The 27,963-nt window shown below is 44.4% G+C and overlaps 6 protein-coding genes, 1 long non-coding RNA gene and 2 pseudogenes across 8 annotated transcripts; 5 read left to right on the plus strand and 4 right to left on the minus strand.

The window, feature by feature from the left end:
* Nucleotides 1–1,096: 1,096 nt before the first annotated feature.
* LOC127766933 (uncharacterized) lies at nt 1,097–4,289 on the minus strand. Its single transcript, XR_008016319.1, has 5 exons — nt 4,084–4,289; nt 3,914–4,010; nt 2,440–2,513; nt 2,133–2,293; nt 1,097–1,480 (listed from the first exon to the last, which is right to left on the minus strand). It is a non-coding gene; the product is annotated as an uncharacterized LOC127766933 (long non-coding RNA).
* Nucleotides 4,218–13,140, plus strand: LOC127766932 (uncharacterized). Of its 2 annotated transcripts, XM_052292107.1 has the most exons (22): nt 4,218–4,352; nt 4,558–4,638; nt 4,775–5,121; nt 5,352–5,952; nt 6,044–6,112; nt 6,213–6,411; nt 6,521–6,584; nt 6,916–7,163; nt 7,257–7,332; nt 7,446–7,530; nt 7,624–7,683; nt 7,781–7,839; nt 7,939–8,051; nt 10,411–10,513; nt 10,601–10,658; nt 10,785–10,838; nt 10,926–11,135; nt 11,258–11,316; nt 11,441–11,500; nt 11,714–11,807; nt 12,387–12,527; nt 12,659–13,140. In XM_052292107.1, the coding sequence occupies exons 1-22, from the start codon at nt 4,218–4,220 to the stop codon at nt 12,731–12,733; spliced, it is 2,991 nt and encodes a 996-aa protein (XP_052148067.1). In that variant the 3' UTR covers nt 12,734–13,140. The 2 variants fall into 2 exon arrangements, with proteins under 2 accessions (XP_052148067.1, XP_052148068.1); XM_052292108.1 differs by lacking the exon at nt 4,218–4,352 and having other exon boundaries at nt 4,492–4,638; nt 7,787–7,839; nt 12,659–13,135.
* A 401-nt stretch (nt 13,141–13,541) lies between these two features.
* Nucleotides 13,542–15,268, minus strand: LOC127766929 (organelle RRM domain-containing protein 2, mitochondrial). Its single transcript, XM_052292103.1, has 3 exons — nt 14,656–15,268; nt 14,109–14,177; nt 13,542–14,000 (listed from the first exon to the last, which is right to left on the minus strand). Exons 1-3 carry the CDS (start codon nt 14,870–14,872, stop codon nt 13,765–13,767), a joined length of 522 nt encoding a protein of 173 aa, XP_052148063.1. The 5' UTR covers nt 14,873–15,268; the 3' UTR covers nt 13,542–13,764.
* A 384-nt stretch (nt 15,269–15,652) lies between these two features.
* LOC127766928 (ATP synthase subunit b', chloroplastic) lies at nt 15,653–16,624 on the minus strand. The gene has a single exon (XM_052292102.1). The coding sequence runs from the start codon at nt 16,448–16,450 to the stop codon at nt 15,815–15,817; it is 636 nt and encodes a 211-aa protein (XP_052148062.1). The 5' UTR covers nt 16,451–16,624; the 3' UTR covers nt 15,653–15,814.
* Nucleotides 16,625–16,882: 258 nt separating this feature from the next.
* Nucleotides 16,883–17,634, plus strand: LOC127766930 (histone H2B.1). Its single transcript, XM_052292104.1, has one exon. The coding sequence runs from the start codon at nt 16,995–16,997 to the stop codon at nt 17,451–17,453; it is 459 nt and encodes a 152-aa protein (XP_052148064.1). The 5' UTR covers nt 16,883–16,994; the 3' UTR covers nt 17,454–17,634.
* Nucleotides 17,635–17,644: 10 nt separating this feature from the next.
* On the plus strand, nt 17,645–19,942 carry LOC127766931 (glycine-rich RNA-binding protein 4, mitochondrial-like). Its single transcript, XM_052292106.1, has 4 exons — nt 17,645–17,779; nt 18,439–18,507; nt 18,624–18,730; nt 19,744–19,942. Exons 1-4 carry the CDS (start codon nt 17,695–17,697, stop codon nt 19,786–19,788), a joined length of 306 nt encoding a protein of 101 aa, XP_052148066.1. The 5' UTR covers nt 17,645–17,694; the 3' UTR covers nt 19,789–19,942.
* A 363-nt stretch (nt 19,943–20,305) lies between these two features.
* Nucleotides 20,306–21,670, plus strand: LOC127766926 (uncharacterized; annotated as a pseudogene).
* A 1,418-nt stretch (nt 21,671–23,088) lies between these two features.
* On the minus strand, nt 23,089–23,925 carry LOC127768909 (probable histone H2A.5). Its single transcript, XM_052294580.1, has 2 exons — nt 23,613–23,925; nt 23,089–23,511 (listed from the first exon to the last, which is right to left on the minus strand). Exons 1-2 carry the CDS (start codon nt 23,835–23,837, stop codon nt 23,257–23,259), a joined length of 480 nt encoding a protein of 159 aa, XP_052150540.1. The 5' UTR covers nt 23,838–23,925; the 3' UTR covers nt 23,089–23,256.
* Nucleotides 23,926–25,908: 1,983 nt separating this feature from the next.
* Nucleotides 25,909–27,870, plus strand: LOC127765149 (uncharacterized; annotated as a pseudogene).
* The last annotated feature ends 93 nt before the right edge of the window (nt 27,871–27,963 follow it).

Genomic DNA, 27,963 nt, shown 5'->3' on the forward strand with positions numbered 1-27,963 from the left:
TTACATTGTAACTAGTGAACTTTACATTGTTCCATCTTCGTTTCATGAACAGGTGATAGATCGTATTTTTGTTGCTTAGGTTGTCTTCTTATGCACAAGCGATACTTATACCTCTCGTTTTTCACGCGCACGCTCCCTAAACCGACAAATGATATTTTTTTTACAAAAAAGTTCTATATGAAAGTTGATTTTAAAAATTATATTGATCTATTTTTCAATTTAGTTTTAGTAATATTCTGTCTGTTTCATATGATGAGTCATTTTGACTTTTTTATAGTTTAAATTTGACCAAGTTTATAGGAAAATATAGCAATATTTTCGACATAAAACAAAACATATTATGAGAATATATTAAATGCTAGTTTTAATACAACTAATTTGGTGTTATTAATGTTACTAAATTTTTCTATAAATCTGATTAAACTTAAATAAATTTAACTATAAAAAAGTCAAAATGACTTATAATATGAAACAGAGAGAGCGCTTAATTAATCATGCGCTAATAAAAAAATGACCTCTTCTCCCGAATACTTGTGCGGCAATTAGGCCTACTAGTAATACTCGAGTGTTCTAATGATTAAGGCCCAACAAAGATCTGCGGATGCATTGGTGCACAGATGGCGTGCCATGTAGGAGCGAAAAACCAACTGAAATCATAATTTTCTTATATCTATTTAGTTACGGAAGATATCTCTTCATCAAGAAATCAAGATCAGTTCTAAAAAGAAAAAAAATCAAGATCACCTTTTATATATTTTCCTCCGGAGACGTTCTCTGTCTTCTTCCTGCTCCTGCCGCCGTGAGCACCCCTGCCTCTCGTCTCGCGGCCGCTGATTGCTTGCCGGTGTACGGGATCGTCAAAGGAGCTTAACGGCGAGACGATGAAGCCGCCGTCGCCACCACCGCAGTAGACGGCGGCGACCACGGCGCGAGTTTTTTTTTTTAATAATCCCTAGATTTTTAAATTTAAATGATTTTTTTCCCTAGACTTTGAGAGGTGTCAATAATCTTTATAGATCGCAAGATATACAGAGCTGACATGAATCTATACTCAAGAACTGATTGCCCATAGCCCCATACTATTGCGTAGATGAAACCCTTCAAAATTTACATTGCCTAGGTGATGCATATTCTGAATTTTGTGTGGCAGCACAATTTAATTCAAGCAATGGAATCAGAAGAATAAAATGGCATAATTGCTCATGTAATCCCTTTTCTATGTAGAAAGTTCTCCACAATATGAGTGTACAAACCACATTCCTGAATTCTAAAACAGTGCATATCAACATATTTACTGATCCAAAATTACTCTTCAAGTATTAAACCAGAAAGAGTAATACAGATTCATTACTTTACTGAAAGTATATAGGTCCATAAGATAAACCACACGCTGGAGCAATAGTATGAAGGTTAATCAGGAAAACATAATCAGCCATTAGCCTCATTGCCTCTAACATCGTCAAGGGGAACAAAACCACAACTGCAATAAGAAATGTTAAATCACATCAAATTACTCAGGTGAGCAATACCATGCCAAACATTTTGATAAGAACATGCTAAATATAAAGTATGCAAGAGTAAATCAGGTGAGCAATACATGGCGCACATAACATTAGTCTGGGCACAAGATGACTAAATCTGGATCAGCAGTTTCAACAAACAATATGGTGCTCTTTAGTCTTTACAGCTGAACATGTATTGACATGTATGCAATGATGTTTATGGCTCATGATCTGAAGATCCAAGTTATTTTTTAAAAATTCCATTAGTCCATGGCCCAAAAGCTGACTGTGCTCTTGGAAAATAATAAATAGAGATATTCTAAACCATAGGATTGACAGTATATGAGATACCTAAAGGTTTAATTTAAATTATTTATGTTCATTCTGGATCATATGAAAAGGTCAAAATGGCTTAAGTGAATTTTTATTCTTCAAATATATGAAAAGGTATATATAAGCATAATTATTGTGCACTGAAAAATCTTAAAATTTGACAACAGACACACACTGTAAGGGAAAAAAAGAGAAATTGGTTTAAACTTCTCTATAGGGGAAGGGGCCCAGAGGATGGCTGGCTTAATGCTATGAATTGGGTTATTTGTGGTAAATGCTAGTACAAGTGCAAGCTACCTTTCATGAGATATAATCAACTGTTTAGCTTTTGCATGGTTCGTCACCCAACTTGCTTTTGTGTTTCTCATAACCCCTAGGAAGGATGTTGGGATAATGTGAAAAGAAATAAATCCACATTGTAAAAACCAGTAAAGCCAATCATAGCGTCTTCAGTGTCTCTGAAAATATCAACAAAAGCATTAAAGCATGCAGATCCCCAGCTGACAGGTTAAAACATAGTCACCATGCAAACCAGGACAGGTTTATATGGACCATTCGCAAGAAAGTCAGAGGAGCATATATATATAGACAAGGTAGAGTAAACCTTAATGAGTGAAGATATATAGCCTAGCCATGTGACGATCCCTTTTTTCTTCGAAACCTCAGACTCTAAAAGTCCTACAGTATTAGTCAATCAATTTACCATACAATAATAAGGTACAAGAAGAAATTCTTGAGAATTTAAACTAACAGAGTCTGAAGTGAAACAATACAAATAATATATGTGCTTGCTGCAATCCTTCCGAATTAATAAAGGAATCGAACTACCAGAATCTGAAGTCAAACTATAAAAATAGTATATGTGCTTGTTGCAAATGTTCTTAATCGTGCTTATATATAGTACTGTACAATGTGGATCTAGATGGAACAGTCGACGTGGTTGAAGAAGACCTCAGGCGGCGCATCGGTGGGTGGAAACCAGAAGGTAGCTGTCGGCGAGGAGGCAGGTGGAGAGGTCGTCGAGGGGCGCGACGATGGCTTCGATGGGGTGCGGCGCAGGATTGGGAATTTGGGAGACGAGCAAGCTAGTCATCGGCTGCGGCGACGCAGAACGCGGCGGGTGCGAGGTCCGCTCACCGGTTGATGGCGATGCTGGTGTCATGCCCCGCCGCGTGAGCTACCCGACATGCTGCTTTGTTCTCTCCCGGTCGGGCCACCCCGGCGTGCACGGTGGAGAACCCCGCGCCGCCGAGCGAGTCGTGCAGTACCATCCGTGGCGGCCGCGGGGAAGGGTTCTCCTCTGGCTCCCATGTAGCCGGGGATTGAGGCGGCGATGGGGAGGCGCCGCGGCACAGCAGCGGCTGGGGGCGGGGGTGCCGGGGATGGGCGCGCGCGATGGGGAGGCGATGAGGTGCCCCTGAGGGGGCGCCGGGGATTGGCGCGGATATGAGGAGGCGGTGAGGTGGGGAGAAGGGGTTGGAGTGGAGGGCATGGGGGAGGAAGAGCTATGTGGCGGCGGCAGGACGAAGACGGCCGGAGGAGGGAATGCCTGGGTTGTGGGAAAGGGAGGGGATCTGCTACTGCTAGGGAGGTGGAGGTGGAGCGACGACGAGGGATCGACGGAGGATGGGCACTTGGGATCGGGGCGGCGTCGGGGAACGGAGGTCGTGGCACTTGGCGGAGAGGCAGCGAGCGGGGAGGCGCAGTGGCGCTGTGGAGAGCGATGGGCGGCGATGGCGTCGTGTGGATGGGAGCGGGGACGGGATCCGAGTGAGAAGGAGAAGGAAGGATCGCGCCGTGGCAGGATCGTGAAAGGAATCTCGTCCGTAGGATCTAGCAGATCTAAAGGTTAGGAATAAAAGTTGCAGGAATCACCACCACCATTACGACCTTGTATAGGAGTAGAGTATTTAGGGTGAGTCTGACAAGAAGTAGATTGAAAAAATTAGAAAGATATGCAAAACGAGGTGAGTCATTAACACATGATTAATTGAGTATTAATTATTTTAAATTTTAAAAATGGATTAATATGATTTTTTAAATCAACTTTCCTATAGAATTTTTTTTAAAAAACGTACCGTTTAGTAGTTTGGGAAGCGTGCGTGCTGAAAACCAAACAAACTCTCTCTCTCTTTCTCCACCCAACGAACGCAGCCTTAGTTACGGAAGATATCTCTTCATCAAGAAATCAAGATTAGTTTTAAAACATGTCAAAAAAAAGATTAGTTTTAAAAAAATAAATCAAGACCTTTTATCTATTTTTCTCCGGAGACGTTCTCCGTCTTCTTCCCGCTCCTGCCGCCGTGAGCCCCCCTGCCTCTCGTCTCGCGGCCGCTGATTGCTTGCCGGTGTACGGGATCGTCGAAGGAGCTTAACGGCGAGATGACGAAGCCGCCGTCGCCACCACCGCAGCAGACGGCGGCGACCACGGCGCGGGGGTTCGAGGTTACCTGCGTGAAGGATCTCCTCCCGCTCCTGCAGGGCGTCCCCGTCACGTATCGCTTCGAGAAGCACAACGTGAGTCGCCCATCTCCACGGCTCACTGACGGATGGGGCCCGCCCCCTCCCTCCCCAGCCAGCGCACGCGCTCCCCTCCCCTCGCCCCCGCCCGGCCGCCGCCGGGTTTCTTCCTCGCTGGTTTTTTTTTTTTTGTGTTTCTCTCTGTTTTTTTTTTCCTCTCTCGCTCGGTGAAATAACCCCGACTCCCCGCGCGCGCGCGCAGGCGAAGCTCGAGGGGACGGTCGCCGCCGGCGGCTACGCCTGCGCTTGCCCCGCCTACGCGGGCTGCGACTACCGCGGCAAGGTGAGATCCCGGTTTTTTCGCCTCCCCTCCCGGTTTTTTTGCGCGGAGAGAGAGGGGGTGAGGATTTTTTTTTTTTTTTGGTTCCTCACCATCTTCTTCCTCTTCTCCGGCGGCGTGGGGGGCGGCTGCGGCGCAGGTGCTGTCGGCGCTGCAGTTCGAGAAGCACGCGGGGGTGACGTCGAAGAACCAGAACGGCCACATCTTCCTCCGCAACGGCCGCTCGCTCTACGAGCTCTTCCACAAGCTCAGGGAGGTGCCCGCCGAGAAATTCCCCGAGGCATTCCGGATGGCCGCGGGGGTGCCCATGACGGTGCTCGCCGCCGCGGCCGCCGCCGCCGCTGAGGAGGCGCCGCGGGAGCGGGGGCTTGGGCCGGGGCCGGTGGCGGCGGAGCAGCCCCCGGCCTCGGCGACGCCCCGACCGCGCCCGACCATGGAGATGCTGACCGAGGAGGAGAAGGCCGGTTTGTCTCTCCTTGGCTTGAGGTGAGTGACCTCCGCTGCTTGACTTTCGTCGGGAAATCGCTGCGCAGTAGTACTGTAGTGGTGTGATTTCACGGCAGAGGTGTATTTGGCCTTCCCATGGGGATGAATTCTATAGTGACTGGGGGAATTGTAGGGTATTTTGCCAAAGCTGGAAACAATGACGTGTTAGATTAGTAAAGTTAGTAGGTAGTTGCAGGATTATGTCGGGCTTAATTCGATTTTTTGAGCAGGGCAAGTGGCTCAAGGACCGAAATAAATTCCATGGACGGCATTGAAGGGCTTGCTACAGAAGCGATTGGGAATGCACCAAGCAGTGACCATGCGATGCTTGATGCAGAAGAGATGGGGAATGCAGCTGCTCAGCGACCTAGGAATTGTGGTCTTTCCACAACCACAACTGTTAAAGTGCCGGTGACAGCACGCAATAACCATGCAATGCCTGATGCAAATGAGGTGAGGAATGCTGATGGTGGTCGGTCAGCAACCCTTGCTGTTAAACTGGAGGTTACATCTGGCAGTGACCATGCAATGTCTGATGCGAAAGAGTTGAAGAATGCAGATTATGAGCAACCTAGGGATAGTGTGCTGGCAACAACCTCTGCTGTTAAAGTGCGAATTGGAGCAGCCAATGACCATGCAATGCCTGATGCGGAACAGACAAGGAATCCAGTTCTTGAGCAACCTTGGGATAGTAGCATGTTAATAACCGCTCCTGTTAAGGTGCGGGTGACAGAAACCAAGTATCGGCCAGAGAGTATACTGAAAGATGTAAGGGGATTGCTGTCCACTGGTCTTCTTGAAGGCTTCAGGGTAACCTACAAGAAGAATGAGGTCCGTGTGGTTCCTTCGCTGTTGAATCTGACTTGAAGTCTGCTTTTGATTTATACCTGAAGAAAAATATGTTTCTTTTGGTTATCCTTAGGTGGAGAGGATTGGAAGAATAAATGGACAAGGATATTCTTGTGGCTGCTCAGAATGTGGATATAGAAATGTCAGCTTTCTGTTGTCTCTATTAGCGAATTTTTTTATGTCTGTTCCCATATATTATCTGAAAATTTGACCTGACATTAATCATGTTTGACAAATTGCAGATAATGAATGCATGTGAGTTTGAACAGCATTCCGGTGAGTCGTCTAACAATCAAAACAATCACATATTCTTGGACAGCGGGATTTCTTTATATATGGTGATACAAGGACTGAAATACACTAAACTTGATATGCTTGGGGATGTGATTGGAAAAGTGATCAGTCTCCCTCCAAATATGATTCAATACGAAAAGTGGAAAGGTATTTAATTGAGTACCTAGCATTTACAGCTTTCTAGCTTTTGTATACTTCAAGATGCTAAGCTTTCTGTTGGGCTATCTTTTTTTTTAATTTTTTTTATGTCATTTAGCTTCGTTTCAACTGGAAAAGGATTATTTCGATGATGCACCTTCAGATCCTTGTTCAACTCAAAGGTGAGTTACCGTGCATGTGAAATTTTAGTGTGTCTTGTATTCAGGTTTCCCAGAAACCCATTGGTGTACCTTGATTTATATGTTTTGTTCTTAAACATTGTTTTCTGGCTTGAACTTTTCAATAGGTTCTCTAAGCCCCATAGTAGTGGCAGCTTAATGCTATACATCTGCCAGTATAAATGAGGTTTCAATTTAAGCTCATGTCCAAGCATGAGCAAATTCTTTAGTATTACCATTTTGAGTTGTATGCTACCTCATTTTATCGAGAACATTTAGGTTATCATAATCCACCAGAGACTGACTCCAGCATTCTTGAAAACTCAATTTCTAGCTCACAAGAGTCGAATATTGCCTTGACGGATTCCTTGAAAGACTCAACCAGCAACGCCAGTTCAATCCTCAACTGGAGTTCATTCAGGAGGCGTTCAGATAGGCAGTTCAAACGAGGAGGCACTGAGACTTCGACTCCAATCTTGAGTAGAAGCCCTGAGAAAGAGATATCTGATCTATCTACAAGCACTTCCATGAAGAGTGAAGAAACTCCTAGTGAGAATACTGCAGGGCTTCTCACTACTGATGGTATAAAACATAATTCTGCTGGACCTGTTGCATTGAGATCCACGTCTTCAGAGTGTGATCCCATTAATATGACATTTCCTTTGTCAATTTCAGTTACAGTAATTCAAGATCCTCCACCAGACCACAATGTTGACTCAAATTCAAAAGATTTGGGGCAACCAAAAGTGAGGTAAAAGGTTAAACCTACAACATTTCTTGACATTTGTCACATTTAGGATATACAGCTGCAATAAATGGAGAAATCTTAGCTCTCGAATCCTTTTTGTTTTATCTTTTCTCCAGAGATAACACTTTGCACCCGTTGCTCTTCAAGGAGGGGGGCCTTCCAGACTATACTTTGTTAACTTACAAGTTGAAGAACGGAGAGGTCCTCTAAATAGTTAAATGAACTACATTATCCTTTCCCAACACCAGAAATTGTAACAACTCTCAGGAACATTCACACTTCCCTGTCTTGTAGGTTCTAAAGCAAGGATATAAACTTGGGACAGGTATAATCTGTGAATGTTGCAGTATTGAGGTATCTGTCCCAAACTTAGCAATTGCCCAAGTTTGATCTGAGGCCTTTCTTCATTCTGCCCAAGGGCTAATCATGTTTTTTTTTTTCCTCTTTTGAGGTGCAGTATACTCCTTCACAATTTGAAAAGCATGTTGGAATGGGGAGAAGACGGCAACCGTAAGCATCATCATTATATATAGAGGCATTTGAAATATTTTTTACTCAAAAAGGGATCTTGGTGTTTTGTTCATAAATGGAGGATATTTGTGGTTTCAGGTACCGTAGCATTTATACTTCAGACGGATTAACACTTCATGAGCTGGCACTGAAACTGCAGGATGGTTTAAGTTCAAATGTAAATATTGATGAACTCCCTACTCTTACTTCAGGTAATTTAATGGATCTTTTAGTTTTCTGTTTATTTCATCCAAGTGGCAATGTGCCCTTATGCTTTAGTTATTTAAAATTTTGCATTTTGAGGGTCATTGCAATAATCACGATCTCTGTAGAATTATTCAATAGGTTCTTTGTGAATATTTGGCATATATGTATTAGTGTCTTCGTGTTTCTTTGTTTAAAGAGGGGAACCTATGTATATAGTCTTCATGTTTACCTGTCTAAAAGAGGGGAACCTACTGTGATAATGGCATTATCAGTTCATCACTTTGAGCAGGAAGATTATCATGTTTTTGTCCACATTTGATCTCTTGATGACTCATTGCCTTCTTAGTTAAGAACTTGAGACTATAGGATCAAAGAGGTAAGAGCTTGTTTGCTCCAATATCCAAGGTGAAGCCCTATGTCTTAAGTTTTTGGGTGAATTGGATGATGCATACAATAAAAATATGGTGACACAGCCAGGATATCCTAAGATTGAGATTAGGTTGCTGTAGTTTAGAAAACAATTTCAGGTCTCTTGAGCCTATGTAAGAGCCTTATAATGAAGCATTGGGTGAAGTAGTGCATGAAACTTCTTAAGGAGCAAGATAGCCGCATTGCTGAGGTTTAGTAATAGAGCTCATGCTTTTTAATGGGCAACTTAGATGAAAATGGGACATCTATACTTGATTTAGTACATGAAGTAACTACTCATTTTCTTTAGGCAATGAATGAAGTAATATTTTGTCAAGTAAAGAGTGAAAAATATTGAATATATTTGCAAGATGCTGCCTCGCTGGGAAATATTCAGAAGATGATTTTATATTTTAATTGTTGTATGCGCATGAGTACCTAATCTTCTGTTGCTACCATGAGTTATGGTTAAGCTTTGCATCTAAAATTAGATAAGAGGTAGAAATTTAAGCTTTTGGACAATCCATTTACGTGCTTTTGAGCCTTAGATTTCTTGACAGAACCTAATGACTACTTTAGGACCACGAGGTTTATATCTGAAAAATAGCATATAACTGTTTCAGCATGGGGACACTGGCACACTAGTCAACTAAGGGTTTGGAACCTTCCCTCCTAGCACGCAAAATGGAGTGACGACTTAGCGCACGATTAATTAAATATTAGCTAAAAAAACTTGAAAATGAATTAAGATGATTTTTCTAAAGTTTCATATTTATTTATTTTGTTTGCAAAGAACTCGCTGTTTAGCAGTTCGGTAAGCGTGCGCGTGGAAAATGAGGGGGTAGAGGTTAGAAACCTTCAGTGCTGAACACAGCCTAATTGTGGCAGCTGAAGAATCACTTCACTATCTTACTGAGGACCAACTTTGGCATAGATAAATTATATGCAGAGACTATGCTATTCTTGCAATTCATGCAGATCTTTATGGAGCATGCTCAAATTTTTTTTCTCCATAACATGGTTTAGAATTTCCTTTTGTTGTGCAGTATCCTTTTCTTTCTTTTTTGAAGAGAACATTATCGTTTTTCTGTTATGTGCCAAGATTATATTACCAAATCATTATATATTCTCTAGACTCTACATCATAAGCCTACATATAAGCACAAAAACATAAAAAGTCCAAGGAATTAATGCTGAAATAATAAAATATGTCTGAGGGGGTAATAAGCAACTCCCTCATTCTTGTTTTATATGTGGGACTGTTGCCTGTTGGCTAAAGTTATGCAGAGGTTAGGGTAATTGGGCACAGGGCATGTTGAACAGCCTGCTTATATTTTACAAAGAGAACAGTCCGTTTCTGTTGGAATCTGTCCTGTGAACTGGAGAACTTGTACTCTTTCTCTCCATGCTTTCTGAGGAGTAAAGAAGTGAAGGATGGTGGAATATTGCAATTTTCAGAGAGACATTGCTGTCTTCAAACCATGGTTCTCCTACTCCTTGTATGGTTTACCCATAGGCGTTTGGTGGATTACACCTGTTAACTCTGGAGGCCTGGTCCAAACAACGCTGTAGTGTTGTATAAGTTAAATACATGATGGATCTGTATCCTGTCTTTGTTGCTTTTTACTTGCATGCATCCCATGGTGATCTTCTGTATAGATATGTATATTCAACTCCTCATCTACTTGCATGTTTGAAATGTGATTACTGTCTCATGTAGACCCTTTTTTTTTTTGCAAATACTAGAATATTCTGTCTATTAAGATGTTTAAGAGCATTTGTTTTTGAGTGAGCAGCATAAGTATGCATTTGGGTTCTGTGCATAACAGATATAACAACTGACTTCCCTGCATAGCAGGCCTTGTTTTGCTAATTTTAAGATGTATATATACCGTGTTGAGTCAGTAAATAATTGATGGTCTTACCCTAGAGTGCCAATTGTTTCCGTTATCACAGGTTCTGGCAAAGAGTATTCGACCACTAGCAGACCTATTATTGTTCCCTTGAAGCGGACACTACAAGAAAGAGTACTTACAGTAGAGAGCTGTTATATGTGTCGGTAAGAATAAGAATATGTGGACTGGTCGCAATGTCAAGATTATGTAAGCTCATTTATATGTAACTCTACACCTTAAAATTTTGACAGGAAACCCCATACGGTGCTTGGAGTTATTAGTGTTGACATGATTGTCTTCTGTAACCAGGTTAATGTTCTGCTTAATGTTTTTTTCCCACAACAGATTGCCTTTGATACTTAGATCAGTCTTATAATATTCAAAAAAGAAAGATAAGATTGTCACCTTGAAATTGTGCCGTATTCTCATGTACAGTGTGAGAGAGCATTGCATGTTAAGTGCTACAACAATGGACTTCAAAAACCAAAGGTATGTTGCCTTGTCCTTTGTATGCGGTGGAGGAAGGCTATCATTTTGATTTGTGATAGGCACGTGTTGTCTTGAACAACATTTCAGGCACCTCTGAAAGTTTTGGGAGAATACACGCAATTCAACTTCATGTGTTGTGAGAAATGCCAGTTGCTACGTGCTTCTTTACACGAAGGACTGAAAAAGAGGGAAGATATTGCCTTTCTCAGACGGATAAGATACAACATTTGTTGGCAACTTTTAAATGGAACGAATATGAGGAGCGACGTGCAACATCAGGTCATTGAGATCTTCAAAGTAAGTTGCGTGGTGCTTCTGGTTGTCGTTTTGAAAACTCCTGATTTGTCTATAATTAAATATGCCTCCATATGTCAATGACTTATGGGCTGCAAAAGTCTCACTTTATCCTGTATCTATAGGATGCATTTGCAGAAACAGCTCCCCAGGACATTGATGACATAAGAAATATGGTTAATTCGTAAGTTCTCACTTATTTTTCTTACTTTTAACTGGCATGCGAATGACCACATGAATCACCATTCACCTTTTTTTTTTGTGTGTATTGAACTTAAGTAAATAACTCTAAGCTTCAATGGTTGCAGAAAGGATACAACTGGAGAGAAGGATTTTCGTGGAATCTATTGTGCAGTGTTAACCACAAGGTAATACATCTGTGGTGTAGCACACACATAACAAAACAATCACCCACACAATCAACAGCACACCCCCAAAAGAAATATGAGTGTGCACATGCAGTCTATTAATGGGTCTAACTGATTATTTTTTGTTAAGCAAGAAAACAAGTGAATGCTTTTATTTTTCATGTCGTTTGGTTGTTGTTATCATACTCTTCACCCCTTTTTCTGTATTTGCAGTACATTTGTTGTGTCAGCTGCAATTCTGAAAGTGCGTACAGAAGAAGTTGCAGAACTTGTCCTTATTGCTACGCATAATGAGTGCAGAAAGAAGGTGGGGAAATATTTGAACTGTTTAGTCCATAATGAACTCTGTTATTTATCTGGTGTAATCTAGTTTGCATATTTGCACAAAGGCAAACCTATTCTTTGGCTTAAGAAGAGAGATGCTGTGCACCTAACTTGGAAATGTTAACAAATGGTCTTCCCTGAAAAGGTAGAAACCCACGGAACAATGGATCGGATTTAGCTTAAGCCAAAACATAAATTTAATGATTTGGATTGTGGTTTGAACAAAGGATCATGACTTATATTTGGTTTGTTGTTATGGAACCACAGGCATAAGCAGACCCTTCATGCAGCATTTTTCGCATTCCTGGAATTCCTTGATCATTTTTGTTCCTTCCAGTTCCTTCTTTTTAAAAATATTGGAGTACTACCATAGATAGCCTCATTTTGGAAGTATTTCTATTGCCATGCCAAAAATTAAGTTGCACAATTCTTAAAGCACAATTGTTAGTTGCCGAACTGCAGCCTGCAGGTGGTAACGAATCAGGCTTTTTATGTTTTTTTTTTTCGGACTACTTGAAGTGATAAAGGCATTTGCTCTCAGCCATTGCATGTCTCTCTGCAGGGTTATTTTTCGCTTCTTCTAAGTCTAATTGAGGCGCATTTAAAGGCCTGGAATGTCCGTCTTCTTACGGCACCTGTTGATCCTGAAATGGCACCAATCTGGTCTGATAAACTTGGGTACACTATTTTGTCAGATGAACAGGTAATACATCCCTTCCTTGTATTTGTGCATTACTTGTGGTTGCTGAAAACATTAGCTTGTACTAGCCAACAACAGTAATCTCTCCAACAACAGTACTGACATTGCACTATTGATGCTGTGCTTGTTGACAGAAGCATTCTATGTTGATGGCACATCCCTTGGTGATGTTTGCGAACCTAAGCTTGGTGCAGAAATCACTTGCTTGAGAAGACCGATTACGCGGTTTTTAGGATAAAATGTTACCTTTGGAGAGCAACAGGACAGTTTTTGTAGCCTGCCATCTTTTTAATGGATGGTTCGAGGCTCAAGATGTATAGAGAAGAGAGTAGAGGCATCTCAGTAGATTTTTTTAGCAAGTAGTTATCGGCAAAAGAAATACTAAAAAAAAGAGTAGTTTTTGTGATTAACGTCGAGTGAATGATTCGAAGCTGAAGTACCTAAGAATAGAAGCGTCTCTGACATTATATACTCTGCTGAGAGGGTTGCGTGTGTGATGTACATCATTTGCCACACATGTTCTCAGTTCCTTACTTTCTTAATGTCAATTAGGCATATTAATATCCTGTCACACTTGTACCCGTATCCCGTATCTGTATGGTATGCATACCATCTCAGGGCAGAAGATTTGTCGCTGATTGCTGAGTTCCTTTTTACTGCAGTTTTATAAGCCGTGACATATCAGATCAACGAAAAATAATTTTAGAACTGGAAATACTTCTGTTGTTAGTATTCTTAGGACTGAACTTTTATACTTTTATTCTTCGCTGTTTAGAAGTCGAATCTGAAAAATAGAAAACAATAAAAGAACACCTAAACTAATTTGAAATTAACGAGAAATAATGTTAGGGGTGGACTTTTAAACTTATATTCTTAGGACTGGACTTTTATACTTAGATTCTTAACGGTTTAGAAGCCAAAGCTAAAAAATAGAAAATAATAAAAGAACACTTAAACTAATTTAAATCAAAGTTATAAGTTTCAAAATTGGGTGGCACGGAATGTTAAAGTAACACAATAGTGTGGCTCCACGAATCATCAATTATCATTTTTTTTCTACAATTGGCGGTAAATTTGGTGTTCAATATTTAGAACAATGATCATGAACATCTTATAATCCATGTGAATGACATATCTATCAGACAACTACAGAATATTATGAGACATGTAGACAACTGTGGAATGTAATGAGGCATGGAAACATGTGTATCCAAGTTTTTTAGCTATAACACCACAGTGACTAACCACACCATCCTACAGTTTTGTTTGTTGTGAAGCCAGTGTGTGATGAATCAGTGTCAGGACGAGGAGCAGGCTTCTGCTGCCTTGGTTTAGCAGGATCAACGAAAATAACCCATCCATCCAGAAACTTTGCGTTCATCTCCTGCCGAGCATTCTCAGCTTCTTCTAAAGTAGCATATCTAACAAAACCGAATCCCTTGGATCTTCCAGAAATCCTATCTGTAATGACTTTTGCTACACGAGGCCAAAAGATAATAAATAACAGTATAACACACATCAATATGAGTTGTGAAGAAAGCTACCAGTGGTCAAAACATTTACTACTTGGATCAAGCTTTGTACCTTCAAGTAGCTGCCCAAAGGGAGCAAAGGCATTTTTAAGCTTCTCATCCGTCGTTAACCTTGAAAGGCCTGTGTTGCATCACATTAGGCATATGTGAGCATGCAAACAAAAACAGCATGACATAAAAAATAAAGTCTAATTCAAATACATAAATGTAGTAGTAATATTAGTACATGCAACAACAAATATAGAAACGTAATAGAATTCGACAGTACAGGAAATGATGTCTTCCTCAAGAATGCCGACAAGACTCAGCGGTATTATTAGTCAGTGGGTTCAGTTGTTCATGTAAGCATATACGGGCAAAGATATTGACAAAGAACAGAATAGAGCATGAGATTAAGAAGCATACTCAGAGACAGATCTGTAGAAAGCAAACACACTAGTTTGCTCTGATTTAGCATAAAACATGATAACATCGCAGCACAGTACACACAGCCATCCCAAATTATACCGAGAAATCTGGCTCCCCAAATCATCTTCATAACAAATATATCCATCTTATGCAGAAAAATGTGATGTGAAACAAAGGGAGGGGAGAGTTACCGCTGATGAAGAGCTTGGGGGCGGTCAGCGGCGGCACGTTGCTGACCTCGGCGCCGTCGCCGAAGACGGAGGAAAGGGGCGACTCGGTGGGCGAGGGGGCGGACGAGGAGGAGGAGCAGAAGGTGGCGCGGAGTATTGAGGAGGCGGCGGCGGAGGAGGAAGAGACGGGGGTAGAGCCGCGGAGGAGGCGGTGGAGCAGCGAGGAGGAGAGCGCCATGGCCGCCGGCTAAAACCCTACCTCCGCCTTGGCTCTGGTGCGGTGCTGCGGATATCCCCGGTCCGACCGATCTGCTGGGTTCGGGTTCGACCTGACCAGGTCCGCATAGCAGAGTGGGCTGGAGTTACGCGGTTACACGCCATCCGGTCCAAAATATGGCGCATAGGAGAGAACAACTCGTTTCCAGCGGATAGATCATCGAGCCGTCCAGATCATTGGAGAAACTTCTGAAGCAAAAGCCCAGCATGTTGGGACAAGGTAGCAGTAGAGTATCGCTATTGAAAACTAAAATAGATGTTACATATCCTTTATCGTTTTATGACAGTGCTTGTCAGTCGCAGATATAGATATTCCAGCCTTGCCGGCTTATGTTTGAGCGTATTGGCGCAACTTATGCGCACTTATAGCTTGAAGAAAGTAAATTTGGTGCAATTATCCCAACTTATGTTCATTTGATAGCTTGAAGAAAGTAAATTTGCTGCAATTAAAATTAATTGTTGTGATATAGTGTGTCTCTCTCCTCACGCTATACCACAACTATCGCGTATAGAGCTCCCACCTCCATATAGACTTACGCGACCTCCCCTTCTTATTTCAAGTAGGTTGTGTTCTATAGGAAAGGACGAAGAGTAGTTTTTCATGCGCAATTTCGCCTTGTGTTTTTTTAAAAAAATTTCTATATGGAAGTAGTAAAAAACTTATTGATATATTGTTTCAGTTCACAATCCTCACAAATAATGCAGTAAGCACTTATTAAAGCAGTTTATAATTTCAATCCAATTTCTAGCAAAAGGATCATTGATTTTATACTTATCACGAGAAGTTCACTGAAATTACATTCTTAGGAGAAGCAGCGTATACACACGGATAAAACACGGAGAAAATCTTTACGAGAGATGGTTGGTGTTTGGGAGGCAAGAACGGCCGGCGGCGGGGCGGCCATCACGCGGATGGGAGCACCTTCTTGACGATCTCGTCGCTGAGGGAGGCGATCTGGGCGTCGAGCGCCTTGACGGCCTCCTCCTTCTGCGCCTCGAGGTTGGCGAGCGCCTCCACGAGCTCGGCCTCGACGCGGCGGCGCCCCTCGTCCAGCTTCGCCTCCAGCTCCTGGGTGGTCTCCTTCTTCATCTTGTTGAGCGCCGCGGCGATCTCGGCGCGTGCCGCCTTCAGCACGGCGGCGGCCTGCTCCTCCAGCTGCCGCACCTCCTCGGACGCGTCCTTGACGCCGCCGAGCTCGGCACGGATCTTGGCGTCGCGCTCGTCCATGAACTTGCCCAGCGGCGTGAAGTAGAGCTTGTCCAGCGCCACCATCAGCAGCAGGAACTCGGTCGCGATCAGCGGGAGCGTCAGGTTGAAGTCGAACAGCGCCGCCTTCTCCATCTGCTCCGCCAGCGCCGGTAGCGGCGCCGCGGCCACGGCCACGGCCGCCGTCGCCACGAGCCCCGGCAGCTGCTTCAATCCCCTCCGCGGTTGCTGCTGCTGCTGCCGCCTGGGCGGCTGCGCGGACGACGACGCGACGACCGGCGCGCGGCGAGGGGAGCACGAGGTGGCGGTCGCAGCCATCATAGCCGTCGCCATGGGCTAGTGCAAGGAGTGCGCGGCGCGGAGGAGGTAAGCAGCAGCAGCGGCGGCGGCGGCGGCGACTCGAGGTGTGGTGAGCTGAGAGAGAGAGGAGCAAGCGGGCTATCTAATCCGAACGGGTTGGGTGGTGAGATTCCGAAGCAACCAAGGCCACACGACGCCGCCGCTCCATCGCCGCCACTAAAAAACCTCTCCTCGATATATCACGCCAATTTGGGCCGTACAAAACTAGTTGGGCCCATTAGCCCATCCAAATTTTAGGCCCCTACAAAAGCACAACGGGCCGTAGCCTGTTTAGTACTACTACAATCTCGAGCGTTCACTCCCCCTCCCGCATCCAACGGCTCTGGAGAAATTCCACGTCATCGATCCGCCTCCCACCCATGTCGACCAATGGGGTTCCACCACGCGCCTATATATAATTGAGGCCTTCTTCCCCTTTTGCCTCAACTCCACGCGAAGGGAAAAAGTCTTCCTCCTCACGAATCCCGCCTCTCTCTCTCTCTCTCCATTTGCGCCGATCCCTCGAGAGGCAGCTCCGATGGCGCCCAAGGCAGAGAAGAAGCCGGCGGAGAAGAAGCCCGCAGCCGGCGAGGAGAAGTCGGCGGAGAAGGCGCCGGCGGGGAAGAAGCCCAAGGCGGAGAAGCGGCTGCCGGCGTCGAAGGCGTCGTCCAAGGAGGGCGGCGCCGGCGACAAGAAGGGGAGGAAGAAGGCGAAGAAGAGCGTCGAGACCTACAAGATCTACATCTTCAAGGTCCTGAAGCAGGTGCACCCGGACATCGGAATCTCCTCCAAGGCCATGTCGATCATGAACTCCTTCATCAACGACATCTTCGAGAAGCTCGCGCAGGAGGCCGCCCGCCTCGCCCGCTACAACAAGAAGCCCACCATCACCTCCCGCGAGATCCAGACCTCCGTCCGCCTCGTCCTCCCCGGCGAGCTCGCCAAGCACGCCGTTTCCGAGGGCACCAAGGCGGTCACCAAGTTCACCAGCAACTAGGCCTGTCTCTCTAGGGTTTCGATGCCATGCTTCTCTCCTTCCCTTTCCCCTCGTGTGTGCAGTGTGCTAGGTGGCAGTAGTTGCAAACTTGTGCCTGCTTTGTAAATTGTGCTTGATCATAATGGGCGGCTTGGATTTGAAGTAATAGACGTGTCGAGTGTTATTTATTGTCGGTGGCTGATTCGCATCTTGTGTTTTTCTTTTCTCTTTGCGATTGCGATTTGGGGATCTAGGGTTTGAGATGATGCTGCGAGGTGGGCGGCTGGGTGGCTTGGCCTCTCGGATGGTTGGAGCCAAGCCTTTCAGCACGGAGATATTTGTGAGCAGTAAGTTCATCTCCATGTAATTAAATTTTCGCCGCCTACGTAATAATCTTGTGGTTTGCAAAATGTTTGGATCTGTGTGAGCCTGTGATGTGATGTCCTGCTGCTTCACAGGTCCGCTTGTGATGATCTGTGCGTCAGAACTTCATGAGTGAATGGAGTTTCTTGATCTGGTGTGATTCTGGGGGGTGTGGTGGATGAAATGAGCACTAAATGGTGTGTCCTTTAGCCCTTCTTTTTTTCTGAATATGATAGCCATGGCATGCCTTAAGTTGTTGAGGCTTGGTGCTTTCAGAATATGATTCCTTTTGATTGCAATGAAGGATCGATCAGAGGATGCTTTCTAGCGGGTTAGAGAATTACAGCCTAGATACATACTAGCTAGCTGTTGTTGTAGAGCTCATAGAGTTTGACATATGCTGATTTATTCTCTTGGTGATAGAGTACTTAGAAGTCCCTAATCTGCTGAGCCTGTGAGATGCTCACCTGTTCACATGGACCATGAGTAGAACACATAAGTTGTCTGTAGATATTCTGCTATTTGTGCACGCTAAAGCCATGCAAGTTATGTTCTTAGTGGATTGTCCACTCGTTCTATCATGTTTTGATGTTGCTTGCTCATACAGCTTAAACATCCATTCACTCATTTTGGGATTTTGTAGGGCTATCATTTTACACAACAGAGGAAGAACTTAAAATTGTCTTCTCACCATTTGGCGCTGTTGAGGAAGGTACTAGTCAGTACTCAGTAGTCACATGCTTTTCAGCACAGGCAATTTAAATCTTTGTTGTTGCTCTTAATTGGCATTCAAGTTTCACTCTGCTTTATCTACCTTATCAAGCGTAGCTCGATTGGTAAGAGACAACCATACTGGAAGGCCAAAAGGATTTGGTTTTGTTAAATATTCTTCTCAAGCAGACGGAGAGAAAGCTGTTAAGGAAATGGATGGACGGGTATTTGCTCTGCTCATCCCCTATCTTGCCTATGACCCGCAATTTACCTTTCTGATGTTAGTTTTGATTCTTCTTTATCTGAGAAGAGTTCTGAAAATCTGTATATAGTACTTTCTACCTGGTTTTCAATTGGAATTGAAGGTACATGCACACCACACACACATTTCTAGCTTAATTACTTGAAGCCTAGAGTGGTTTATCGTGATTCATGATAACACTTACCCTCGTAGATTGAGTGGGCCTCATTTGTGATGTTATCTCTGATCTACTTCAGATACTAAGGGGATAAAAAAATCCACTGATACAAACAACTAAATTAGATGAGGCACTTACCTGGACAACTAAATGAAAAGGACAAGTTGACTGCAAAACTGATCTCTCCGCTGATTAGACTCTTTACAAACAACTACATTAGCTGAGGCACTTACCTGGAGTACTAAATGAAAAGGACAATTTGCCTGCAAAACTGATGTACCTAATTTCAAGATATAATGTGTTGCATGTTTGTAATCTTGGCATAACTGCATGGTGTGGAACAGAACTAATTTTTGTAGTTCTATGAGATCGAGACACTAAGCAGGGATTTATAGTATTTTACGTTCAACCCAGATTGAGAACTTGGCTAGTTTACTGTAAAAATCATGTGAAGCAAACTTTTTGCTGCCTTTTTCTGTAAAACCATGTGGACTAAACTGTGTGGTTTATTTCCTTCTGTGAGGAACATTGTGAACATTGTGTTGCTTATATAGTTCTTTTTATTCTGTTAATCCCAAAGAAAATATCTTCTAGATTGGCCATAAACTTTGAGATTAGATATCCATCTTGCTAGCATGTTGGCCCTCCACCATTTTTGTCATTGCAGAATGCTTTTATTTTGGGATTCATTCAGATCTTTCTTCATGTGGAAATGATTCGTATTCAGCATAGATTTATACTAAACCAGCCTTCTTTTTTCCCCTGATTAGTCTGTTTTATTGTAAGACTAAACTTTCAATAAATCTTTTCTTTGGCAGATCATTCGTGGAAGACTAATTTTTGTGGAAATTGCAAAAGAATAAAACTGCATAGGGCATAGTCTATCACCATCATTGCTGAACTGGTGCAGTTTTCCTGCCTTAAAGCGTACTCGTACATGGCTAATCTGGCTCAGTTCCAACAAGACCTATGAGCACTTCTCCTGGCCTGAATGCGTAATTTTGTGACTTTTGTTGAGCCCAGTATTGGTTTGCGAACAACATTGTTTGTTTTTTTAAAGACAAAAGAAAGCTTTCAAACAGGAAAATTGTTGTTGGAAGGTTAGGTTGAATTTATGAACCCGGGCTGGAAGGTTATATGTGCGTAGAATGCTGGATGACCCATATACCCGCCCCTGCTCCACTAGCTATTTCTTCCACCGTTTTCTTCTGTGTCATCTATAAAGCGATATTGTTTGAATTTGATCTCAAAAGTATTAAAGCCGTGATGTATATCCGATGAACTGGTTTTGGATGGCTTTGTACCCTACGTCAGAGTAATGTGATCATTGACATGTGGACATATGAACACATTACCTAAGAGCATCTCCAACTGTCTCTCCAAATCAAACTCTCCAAATACCCATATAGCCAGCTCTTAGTCGATTTAGCAAGCTAAACTTATTCCTCACTCCAACAGTCTCTCCATCTACACTCTCCATTATGAGCCTATGACACTGGGACCCACACGTCAGCCTCTAATACCCCTTCTTCCTCCTCTCTCTCTCCCTCTTCTTCTTCCTCTTCTGTCGGCCCTCTTCCCGTGCAGGTGATTGGCGACGGCGGTGACACGGTGATTGGTGATGGCGGCGGCGGCTTGCAACGGTTACCTCGACGACGGCCATGGAGCAGAGGTGGAGGCCGCGCGGCCCCCAAATCCACCCCGCCGGCCAAATACGCGCGGGGCCGGAGGCCGCGCAGAGGCAGTGGAGGTCACGCCCCCCACCCTGAATCCGGCGGCGGTGGAGGTGGCGGAGGCGGCGCTAGGGAGTGGCGCGACGTTGGGACGACGATGCGGGGAGGCGGCGGACGCGGACGCGGCAAATCGGCGCAGGCAGCGGACCGCTGTTGCCGACGCATGCCGATGGACGGCGGCCCCCCAACGCCGACGCTCGCCGAGGTGCTCTCCCTCTCCCCGCCAACTACTCCCCGTAGTCGAGCGCCGTCGAGCTCCAGACGGCGAAGGATGGCGGCCCAGACCTTGGCGACGACAGCAGCTGGCGGCCAGACGGCGGCGGAGGTCGCGCGGCCCCCCGATTCCACGCCGCCGGCCGAATCCGGCGAGGAAGGAGGCTTAGGAGTCCACACGGGGGAAGAAGGCAACGCGGCTACCACCGGAGAGGGATCCGGCCCCTTCTTCCCCATCATCGCTGCTCCCTCGTTGCCGTCACCAACACAGCCTCCCTTGCTCCTGCCTCGTCATCGCGGAGCTCTCTTGGTGACGGAGGAAATCGGACGGTGACGACGGTGCAGGTGGGAGGCGGCGACAGCGCGGGACGGCGATGGCGCGGTACGATGATGGCGGCGGCGATTGATCTGTGCGGGGAAAGAGAGAGAGAGAGAGGAGAGAGATTTGGGGGGTGGGGGGAGCAACGTGGGGCCCATGGCTAGCAGCCAATTTGGCTAGGCAGGCAGGATGGCCAAATTTGGCTAGCCAAGGAGCCAATTTGGCCAGCTAGATGGCTTGGCCAGTCGGATGGAGAGGCTGTCGGATGGAGAGGCTGTTGGAGTGGTTTTTTCCTCAAAACTTGCTAGAATTTAACTTCCATGGGCATGGCTAAAATTGGATTATCTCACTTTAGTTCAATTAAATCAATTAGAATGCATTGATTAACCTAGGATAGGTAAGGGCTCCTTTCTATGTAGGAATTTTGCAGTAATTAGTTCAATTCTTGTATAAAATTCCTCCAGTCCAAATATGGGGACGATTCCAATTGTGCTATGATTTTTTTTATTTAATTTTTTAATAAATATTAAAAGATTTAAAAAAAATCTTGTACTACTGGGTTGCCTTGGCCTGAGGATGTGCCGGAAGTTTCTTGTTTACAGGAGCATACAACCATTTCTTCAAAATTAAATTGTACTAGCAGATATAATATTATAATCCATCATTAGTTCACTACAGGAAAAATTAAGCGTGCTCTGTGAGATATGGAAATAGGTACAAAGGTTATATAGTTGATCAAAATTAAATACCCTTGACGAAATGAGTGTAACTTAAATGGTTAGATTCTTTGTGGTGGAACTAGCTCACTCAAATTCAACACATAGACTTTGACACATTTACTCACATTTATAACTAATTATTCTTTTAATGGTAGACGACGTACTCATGATGACTGTTCATAGAGTTAGGATGTATATGTGCGTATTCATAGAGTGAGTATGCGTATTATAAGCGCCTATGTTTTACTATGTTTTCTAAAAAATAAATGTCCTTGCTTAAGGAGGGTACACAAACAAGACCCTATTACAAAGATGGATCTTTTAAATATATTATTTCATTCGTCCTAAAATATACTTCCTCCGTCCAAAAAAATCAACCTAGAAGCGGATGTGACTCCTTCCTCCTGGCTGTCCAGATTCATAGTAGGTCTGGTCATATCCTCTACTAGGTTAGCTCTTTTTTTTTGACAGAATGAGTAACAAATTAGGAGTACATTTATCCCTAAATATAATAACTTATTTTTTTCAACCAATCACAACCTTCTACCTCTTAATATCCTCACCTATTTTCTATTCTCAACAAATCACAATCATCATACATTTAATTTTACCCGTGTTCGACACCAAAATGACAGGTAGTAACATAAATACAGAGATGGTCTATTCATAAGGATGTGGATCTTGACCCAAAATAAGTTCATAGCGGAATTGAGGAGCAAGTTTATTTGCCTGTTGGCCCAAAAATGGAGTACAGCTCAAGACACAATTGAGGCGCCAAGTAGCACCAAACTTCCATGGATTTAGCCCGCCCAATGCCATAGCGAAATCCCAAGACACATTTTCATTTCGTACCCGGCTTCCCGCCATTCCCCCCTCCACTAATTCAAACCAGAGCGCCAGATTGCCTCCCAAAATGCAAATTCCAACCAATCACTTCAACATCCAACAAAATCACAGATGCTGAGATACCCATACTTAGGCATTCGGTGATTTCCATTCCAAACACCAAATTTTTGAGGCGGCACTAAGCCCAACACACCACCAACAAATTTGGGTGATTTTAAGTTACCCGCCCAACCCAAGCAACCAAATTCGAACATCTCACAAGATCGGATCTGACAATTGAGAAAATTCAGATCTCCACAGCCAAAGCATAAGGAGCAAGAATGGAAACATCTCTGAAGAAAAATTTAACATCTCTTAAATTTATCTTCTTGAACAGACACAAGCACAGATCACAAGGTTCAACGACACCACCATAGATTAGATCAACAGCATTAGACTACTAACAGACACACATCCCGTCCAATCTACTCCAACTAAACAAGCAAAGCGAGGCGCCGACGCCTAGGCCTTCTTGGGGGACTTCCCGGCGGCCTTCTTGGGCGACTTGGCCTCCTTGCCGGCGGCGGCGGCCTTCTCCGCCGTCTTCTTGGGCAGCAGCACCGGGTTGATGTTGGGCAGCACGCCTCCGTGCGCGATGGTCACGCCGGCCAGCAGCTTGCCGAGCTCCTCGTCGTTCCTGATCGCCAGCAGCACGTGGCGCGGGATGATCCTGTTCTTCTTGTTGTCCCTGGCCGCGTTCCCGGCGAGCTCCAGCACCTAAGCAATCGAACAGAGAGGGCACCACCAGATCAGCACCACAAATCGAAATCTGCAGATGAGGCTGACGACAAAGTGGGGGAGTGGGCGAGCGTTGTTACCTCGGCAGCGAGGTACTCGAGGACGGCGGCGAGGTAGACGGGGGCGCCGGTGCCGATGCGCTGGGCGTAGCGGCCCTTCTTGAGGTAGCGGCCGATACGGCCGACGGGGAACTGGAGCCCGGCCTTGACGGAGCGCGACACCGCCTTCTTCCTCGGCCCGCCGGCCTTCCTCCCGGCGGCTCCCTTCTTCAACTTCCCACCCGCTCCGGCTCCGGCGGCGTCCATGGCTAGCCTAGCTAAGCTGGTTGCTGCTGCTCTTGAAGGCGAGGAGGATTTTTTTTTCCCTTTTCTTTAGTCGAATGCGAGATGGCGATGGCGAGACGAGGCCGATGGGGTGGCGTATTTAAACGGTTGGGGGAAGGGGAGGGTGGTGGGCCCGTCGATCCGTGGGAGGGGAGATGGACGGTCGGATCGTGGGGTGGTTGGACGGCTCGGATGGGGTTCGCGGGGGCGCGATCCGTGGGAGGGGCGGATGGGCCAATCAGAGGAGAGGGAATTTGGGAGCACGAAATTTTTTTGCGCGTCCGTTTTCCCGCCTGCGGGATGGTTGTTCTTTTTGGGGAAAAAAGCGGCGCCACACAGGCGGACGGTGAGGTGGATGGCGCTCTGAACTGTGAACACGAGGATTTGGTGATTTTGTGATTAGTACATCTTAGCCCTTGTTTATTTCCAATTTTTCTCTTCAAACTTTCAATTTTTTCATCACATTAAAACTTTTCTATACACCAACTTCCAACGTTTCCGTCACATCGTTCTAATTTTAACTAAATTTCTAATTTTGACGTGAACTAAACACACCTTACATGTTGATAAAATTTTGGAAGAGAATAATTGAGGATTAGATTTTTGTATGATAACTTTTGAAAAAATAAGGAAAGAGGTGGGGTGAGTTTGGAAGTTTTGTTTTCTTTTCACCCTACTGTTTTAAACTTTCTTTTTGTTGGTTCCAGCCTAGAGGGAGGTAACGGAGCGAATTTAAAACAATAAGCTAAATAAATGTTATAAGTGGAAGTAGATAGGATAATACGACAAAAGAATTGGAAATTTCTTCTATATTGGAACTTCTAATATAACACTTGCGAGAAAGGAACCATATCCAAAGAAGGCAACTTATGCCTCAATTGATTTATATATTGTTAAGGATATTATTGTCGTGGATTATCTATTTAATTGTATAGCAAATCTATTAAACAACCCGAACATTTAATTTCTAGATTAACGTAAGATAGGAAAACGTCAATGTGAAATCAACAGCCACACACTCACTTTCTACAAGACCTAAGGGATGATAAAAGGAGTGTGCAATCAAGGATCACCGATTGGCTCAAGCAAAAATAGTGGTAAGTGCAAAGGTAAAGAATAAAGGGGACATCGATTTGTTTATGGAAGTTTGGATCAACCGATCACGGGTCTCCTTTGAGGTGCTCACAGAGAGCCGAGTTCCTTTCATCCATTTTCCTCATCAAACAACTTAATGACCAAGTTTGGTTCTCACCCAGTTTACCCCTTCTATTTGTGAAAGCGAGTTAGAACTTTCACAAACTTCCCAACCACTTTGCAATTCATCGATGCACACATGCAGCGCGTAGCCAAATAGGATGAGTACCTCCAACAGGAATAGATACTATAATAAACAAGCTCAACATCGATCTTAAGTGCTCAATGAAAAACTTAAATCTCACAAGCACTCAACCACTCTCAACTCAACTCAGCTAACTAGAAGCGCAAGAAGAAGTGTGTTGGAGATTCAAACTAACCTTCTAATATTGCTCAAGGAACACTTTCCAAGCTAAACACTTGCTAAAAAAAAACTTCAAATAGCACTTAGCGCGCTTGGACTCTCACTTAGGGCCTGTTTCTTTCCGCTTAGGATTATTATAATCCAGCTTATTAGAAGTAAGCTGAAAGAAATAGGAAGATTATTTTCACAGCTTATTATAATCTAGATGATGGATTATTGTAATCCAATAAGCTCACCAAAGGGAGCTTTTTCTGGATTATTAGATGGCAAAAGACCCACTGCCCCTGATTACTTCTAATTATTTACCTGAATTGCCACCGCGTACCGCTTTGTTTCTTTTTTTTCGTTGACCGTGTGACCGTTTCGTATCCTGCGCGGGAGTCGCGAGATCCCCTTTCCCCTCCACTTTCTCTTCTTCCACCGAGAAGATCGGCAGGTGAGGGGGCTGTGCGACGGCGTCGGCCTAGGCGAGCAAAGGGCGTCCGGCGCGCGGCAGCAGCGAACTCGGGGGCGTGCTGCGTGCAGCAGCGAGGTCCATAGCCCATTCCGACGGAGATGGATCCTGCAGATGGTGAGGACTCCCTCTCGAAAGCATTTCGATACCGTGATGATGTGGTGAATAAGCGATCCCAATCAGGAGGCAACCATTGTGTCTCTGGCCTACATGGCTCCGGCAGCTTCTCTGATGAATTTTGGGGTGACGGCGTCGGCGAAGATGGACATCTAGGCGATCTTCATGGCTCGCCCGGCGTCCACGGCCACCATGTCTCGCCCGGCCCCCATGGCGCCGACAGTTCTGGCGGATCACCCGTCCTCCATGGCGCCGGTGCCGGGCACCGTGGCGCCACTGTGTTCCAGGCGGTGGCAGATGCGTCTCCCCCTGGCAGAGGCCGTGGATGGCGTGGCGGGCATGGTGGTGGACCTCGACGTGGTAAGAGATCGGCCACACAACCTTCCGCACGTGGTGGCCGAGGAAACAAGGCGCCATACAAGCCACCACGGCCATCCAGCTGTGCAACTGTTGCCGGCGACGCAGAGGCAGCAGCTGGTGCAGACAATGACTTCACAGAAGAAACAATGGACAGTGCACCTCATGGAATGGTACGTCTACTTCATTTCTCTACTTCAAAAATTAAGGTTTAATGCATTTATCTACTGCAAGGATTAGGTGAATCTAATTGGATTTAACGTGTATGTGTACTGCATATGAAAAATTAATGTGTATGTGTCTATGCTAATTGGTCATGTATTTACCATTTCTAATATAGAAATACTTGTGAATATATAAACACTAGTGGTGTAAAACAACATGTAAATCTGAACCTTGATATGTTTGATCTATCAAATAAAAGGAGGAGCTTGATAAAGCAGATTGGTCTAGCACACACAATAGGATATTTTGTGAACTATGCGTACAACAAATTGAAGACGGCAATAGGCCTATCGGGATAATGACTACTAGAGGGTACCAGATCATAGCCGAAAAGTACTTCCAAAAGACAGGGCTAAGACACAATAAGACACAACTGAAGAACCGGTGGGATGTGCTGAAATCCATGTACAGCTTTTGGCTTGGTCTCCTCAACGATACAGGGCTTGGATGGGATCATGCAAAAGGAACAGTTGCTGCACCTGATGAGTACTGGAAAAAAGTCACCAAGGTAATAATTCATGTCTCATGTACATGATTTTCATGAAAATGTTTTAAGTGCTTGCAATAATTGAAGATATGATGTTTTATTTTCAGGGACATTCTGAATGGAAGAAGCTACAACATGGACCACCAGAATGTTTAGAATTGCTGGATGAAATGTTTGGTACTGTTGCTGTTGATGGTTCTTCTGCTTGTGCACCTGGAGAAAATGCTGGAGGGGATGATGCAAGTGGTGATGTACATGACCTTGGCGACACACCAGTAGATTGCTCATTGGGTAAAAAACCATTGAAGCGAGGGTCTTCCAGCACCGCCACTAGTCCATACAAGAAGGTTAAGAACCCCATGGTTAGGATAATGAGGAATATTCAAACCACTATGGATACCAATTGTGATATTGCCAACAAGGTGATTCCAGGTGAATTTAGGTTCAATTCCATTAAGGAGGTGATGGATTTGGTGGTGGATTGTGGGGCAGCAAAAGGAAGTGCGGAGCATTTCATGGCTACAAGATTATTTGTGAAAGCTGAACATCGTGATATGTTCAAGACTCTTACCACCAAGGCGGGAAGGCTCTCTTGGTTGCAGAGATGGTGCGAGAAGGAAGGGCAGCAGTAGAAAACTGCTAATTATTTATATGCATGAACTAGTTATCTTTGTTTTTACTTTGTCAGACAATATGTATTAGCAAGATTGCTACTTATTTATTCGCATGAACTTATGTATTGCCTGGCCATGTAATATGGCGCCTTAATTTTGATTGGATGAACTACTGTTTAGTGATCCATCAACATGGTCTTTCTGTGACTATTGAGGTGATATCATTTGTTGCATTGTTTGTAGATGGGCATGTATGGAAGTGATGATGACGATGAGGAGGAGGATGAAACTATTATTGTTGCTAGCAGACAACTAGATATGATGAGAAAATTTGGACCGGTGTTGACATCATTTGG

Source organism: Oryza glaberrima, chromosome 3 (assembly GCF_000147395.1).
Source record: "Oryza glaberrima chromosome 3, OglaRS2, whole genome shotgun sequence".
NCBI lineage: Eukaryota > Viridiplantae > Streptophyta > Magnoliopsida > Poales > Poaceae > Oryza > Oryza glaberrima.

Coding starts and splice junctions, on each gene's coding strand:
- LOC127766932 (XM_052292107.1), top strand. CDS start 4,218: ATGACGAAGCCGCCGTCGCCACCACCGCAGCAGACGGCGGCGACCACG. Junction 7,333..7,445: donor TTGGGGCAACCAAAAGTGAG/GTAAAAGGTTAA, acceptor TCTTTTCTCCAG/AGATAACACTTTGCACCCGT. Junction 11,808..12,386: donor ATAATGAGTGCAGAAAGAAG/GTGGGGAAATAT, acceptor GTCTCTCTGCAG/GGTTATTTTTCGCTTCTTCT.
- LOC127766929 (XM_052292103.1), bottom strand. CDS start 14,872: ATGGCGCTCTCCTCCTCGCTGCTCCACCGCCTCCTCCGCGGCTCTACC. Junction 14,178..14,655: donor CCCCAAGCTCTTCATCAGCG/GTAACTCTCCCC, acceptor GATGCAACACAG/GCCTTTCAAGGTTAACGACG. Junction 14,001..14,108: donor CTTTGGGCAGCTACTTGAAG/GTACAAAGCTTG, acceptor GGCCTCGTGTAG/CAAAAGTCATTACAGATAGG.
- LOC127766928 (XM_052292102.1), bottom strand. CDS start 16,450: ATGGCGACGGCTATGATGGCTGCGACCGCCACCTCGTGCTCCCCTCGC.
- LOC127766930 (XM_052292104.1), top strand. CDS start 16,995: ATGGCGCCCAAGGCAGAGAAGAAGCCGGCGGAGAAGAAGCCCGCAGCC.
- LOC127766931 (XM_052292106.1), top strand. CDS start 17,695: ATGATGCTGCGAGGTGGGCGGCTGGGTGGCTTGGCCTCTCGGATGGTT. Junction 18,508..18,623: donor ATTTGGCGCTGTTGAGGAAG/GTACTAGTCAGT, acceptor TATCAAGCGTAG/CTCGATTGGTAAGAGACAAC. Junction 18,731..19,743: donor TTAAGGAAATGGATGGACGG/GTATTTGCTCTG, acceptor TTTCTTTGGCAG/ATCATTCGTGGAAGACTAAT.
- LOC127768909 (XM_052294580.1), bottom strand. CDS start 23,837: ATGGACGCCGCCGGAGCCGGAGCGGGTGGGAAGTTGAAGAAGGGAGCC. Junction 23,512..23,612: donor TCGAGTACCTCGCTGCCGAG/GTAACAACGCTC, acceptor TCGATTGCTTAG/GTGCTGGAGCTCGCCGGGAA.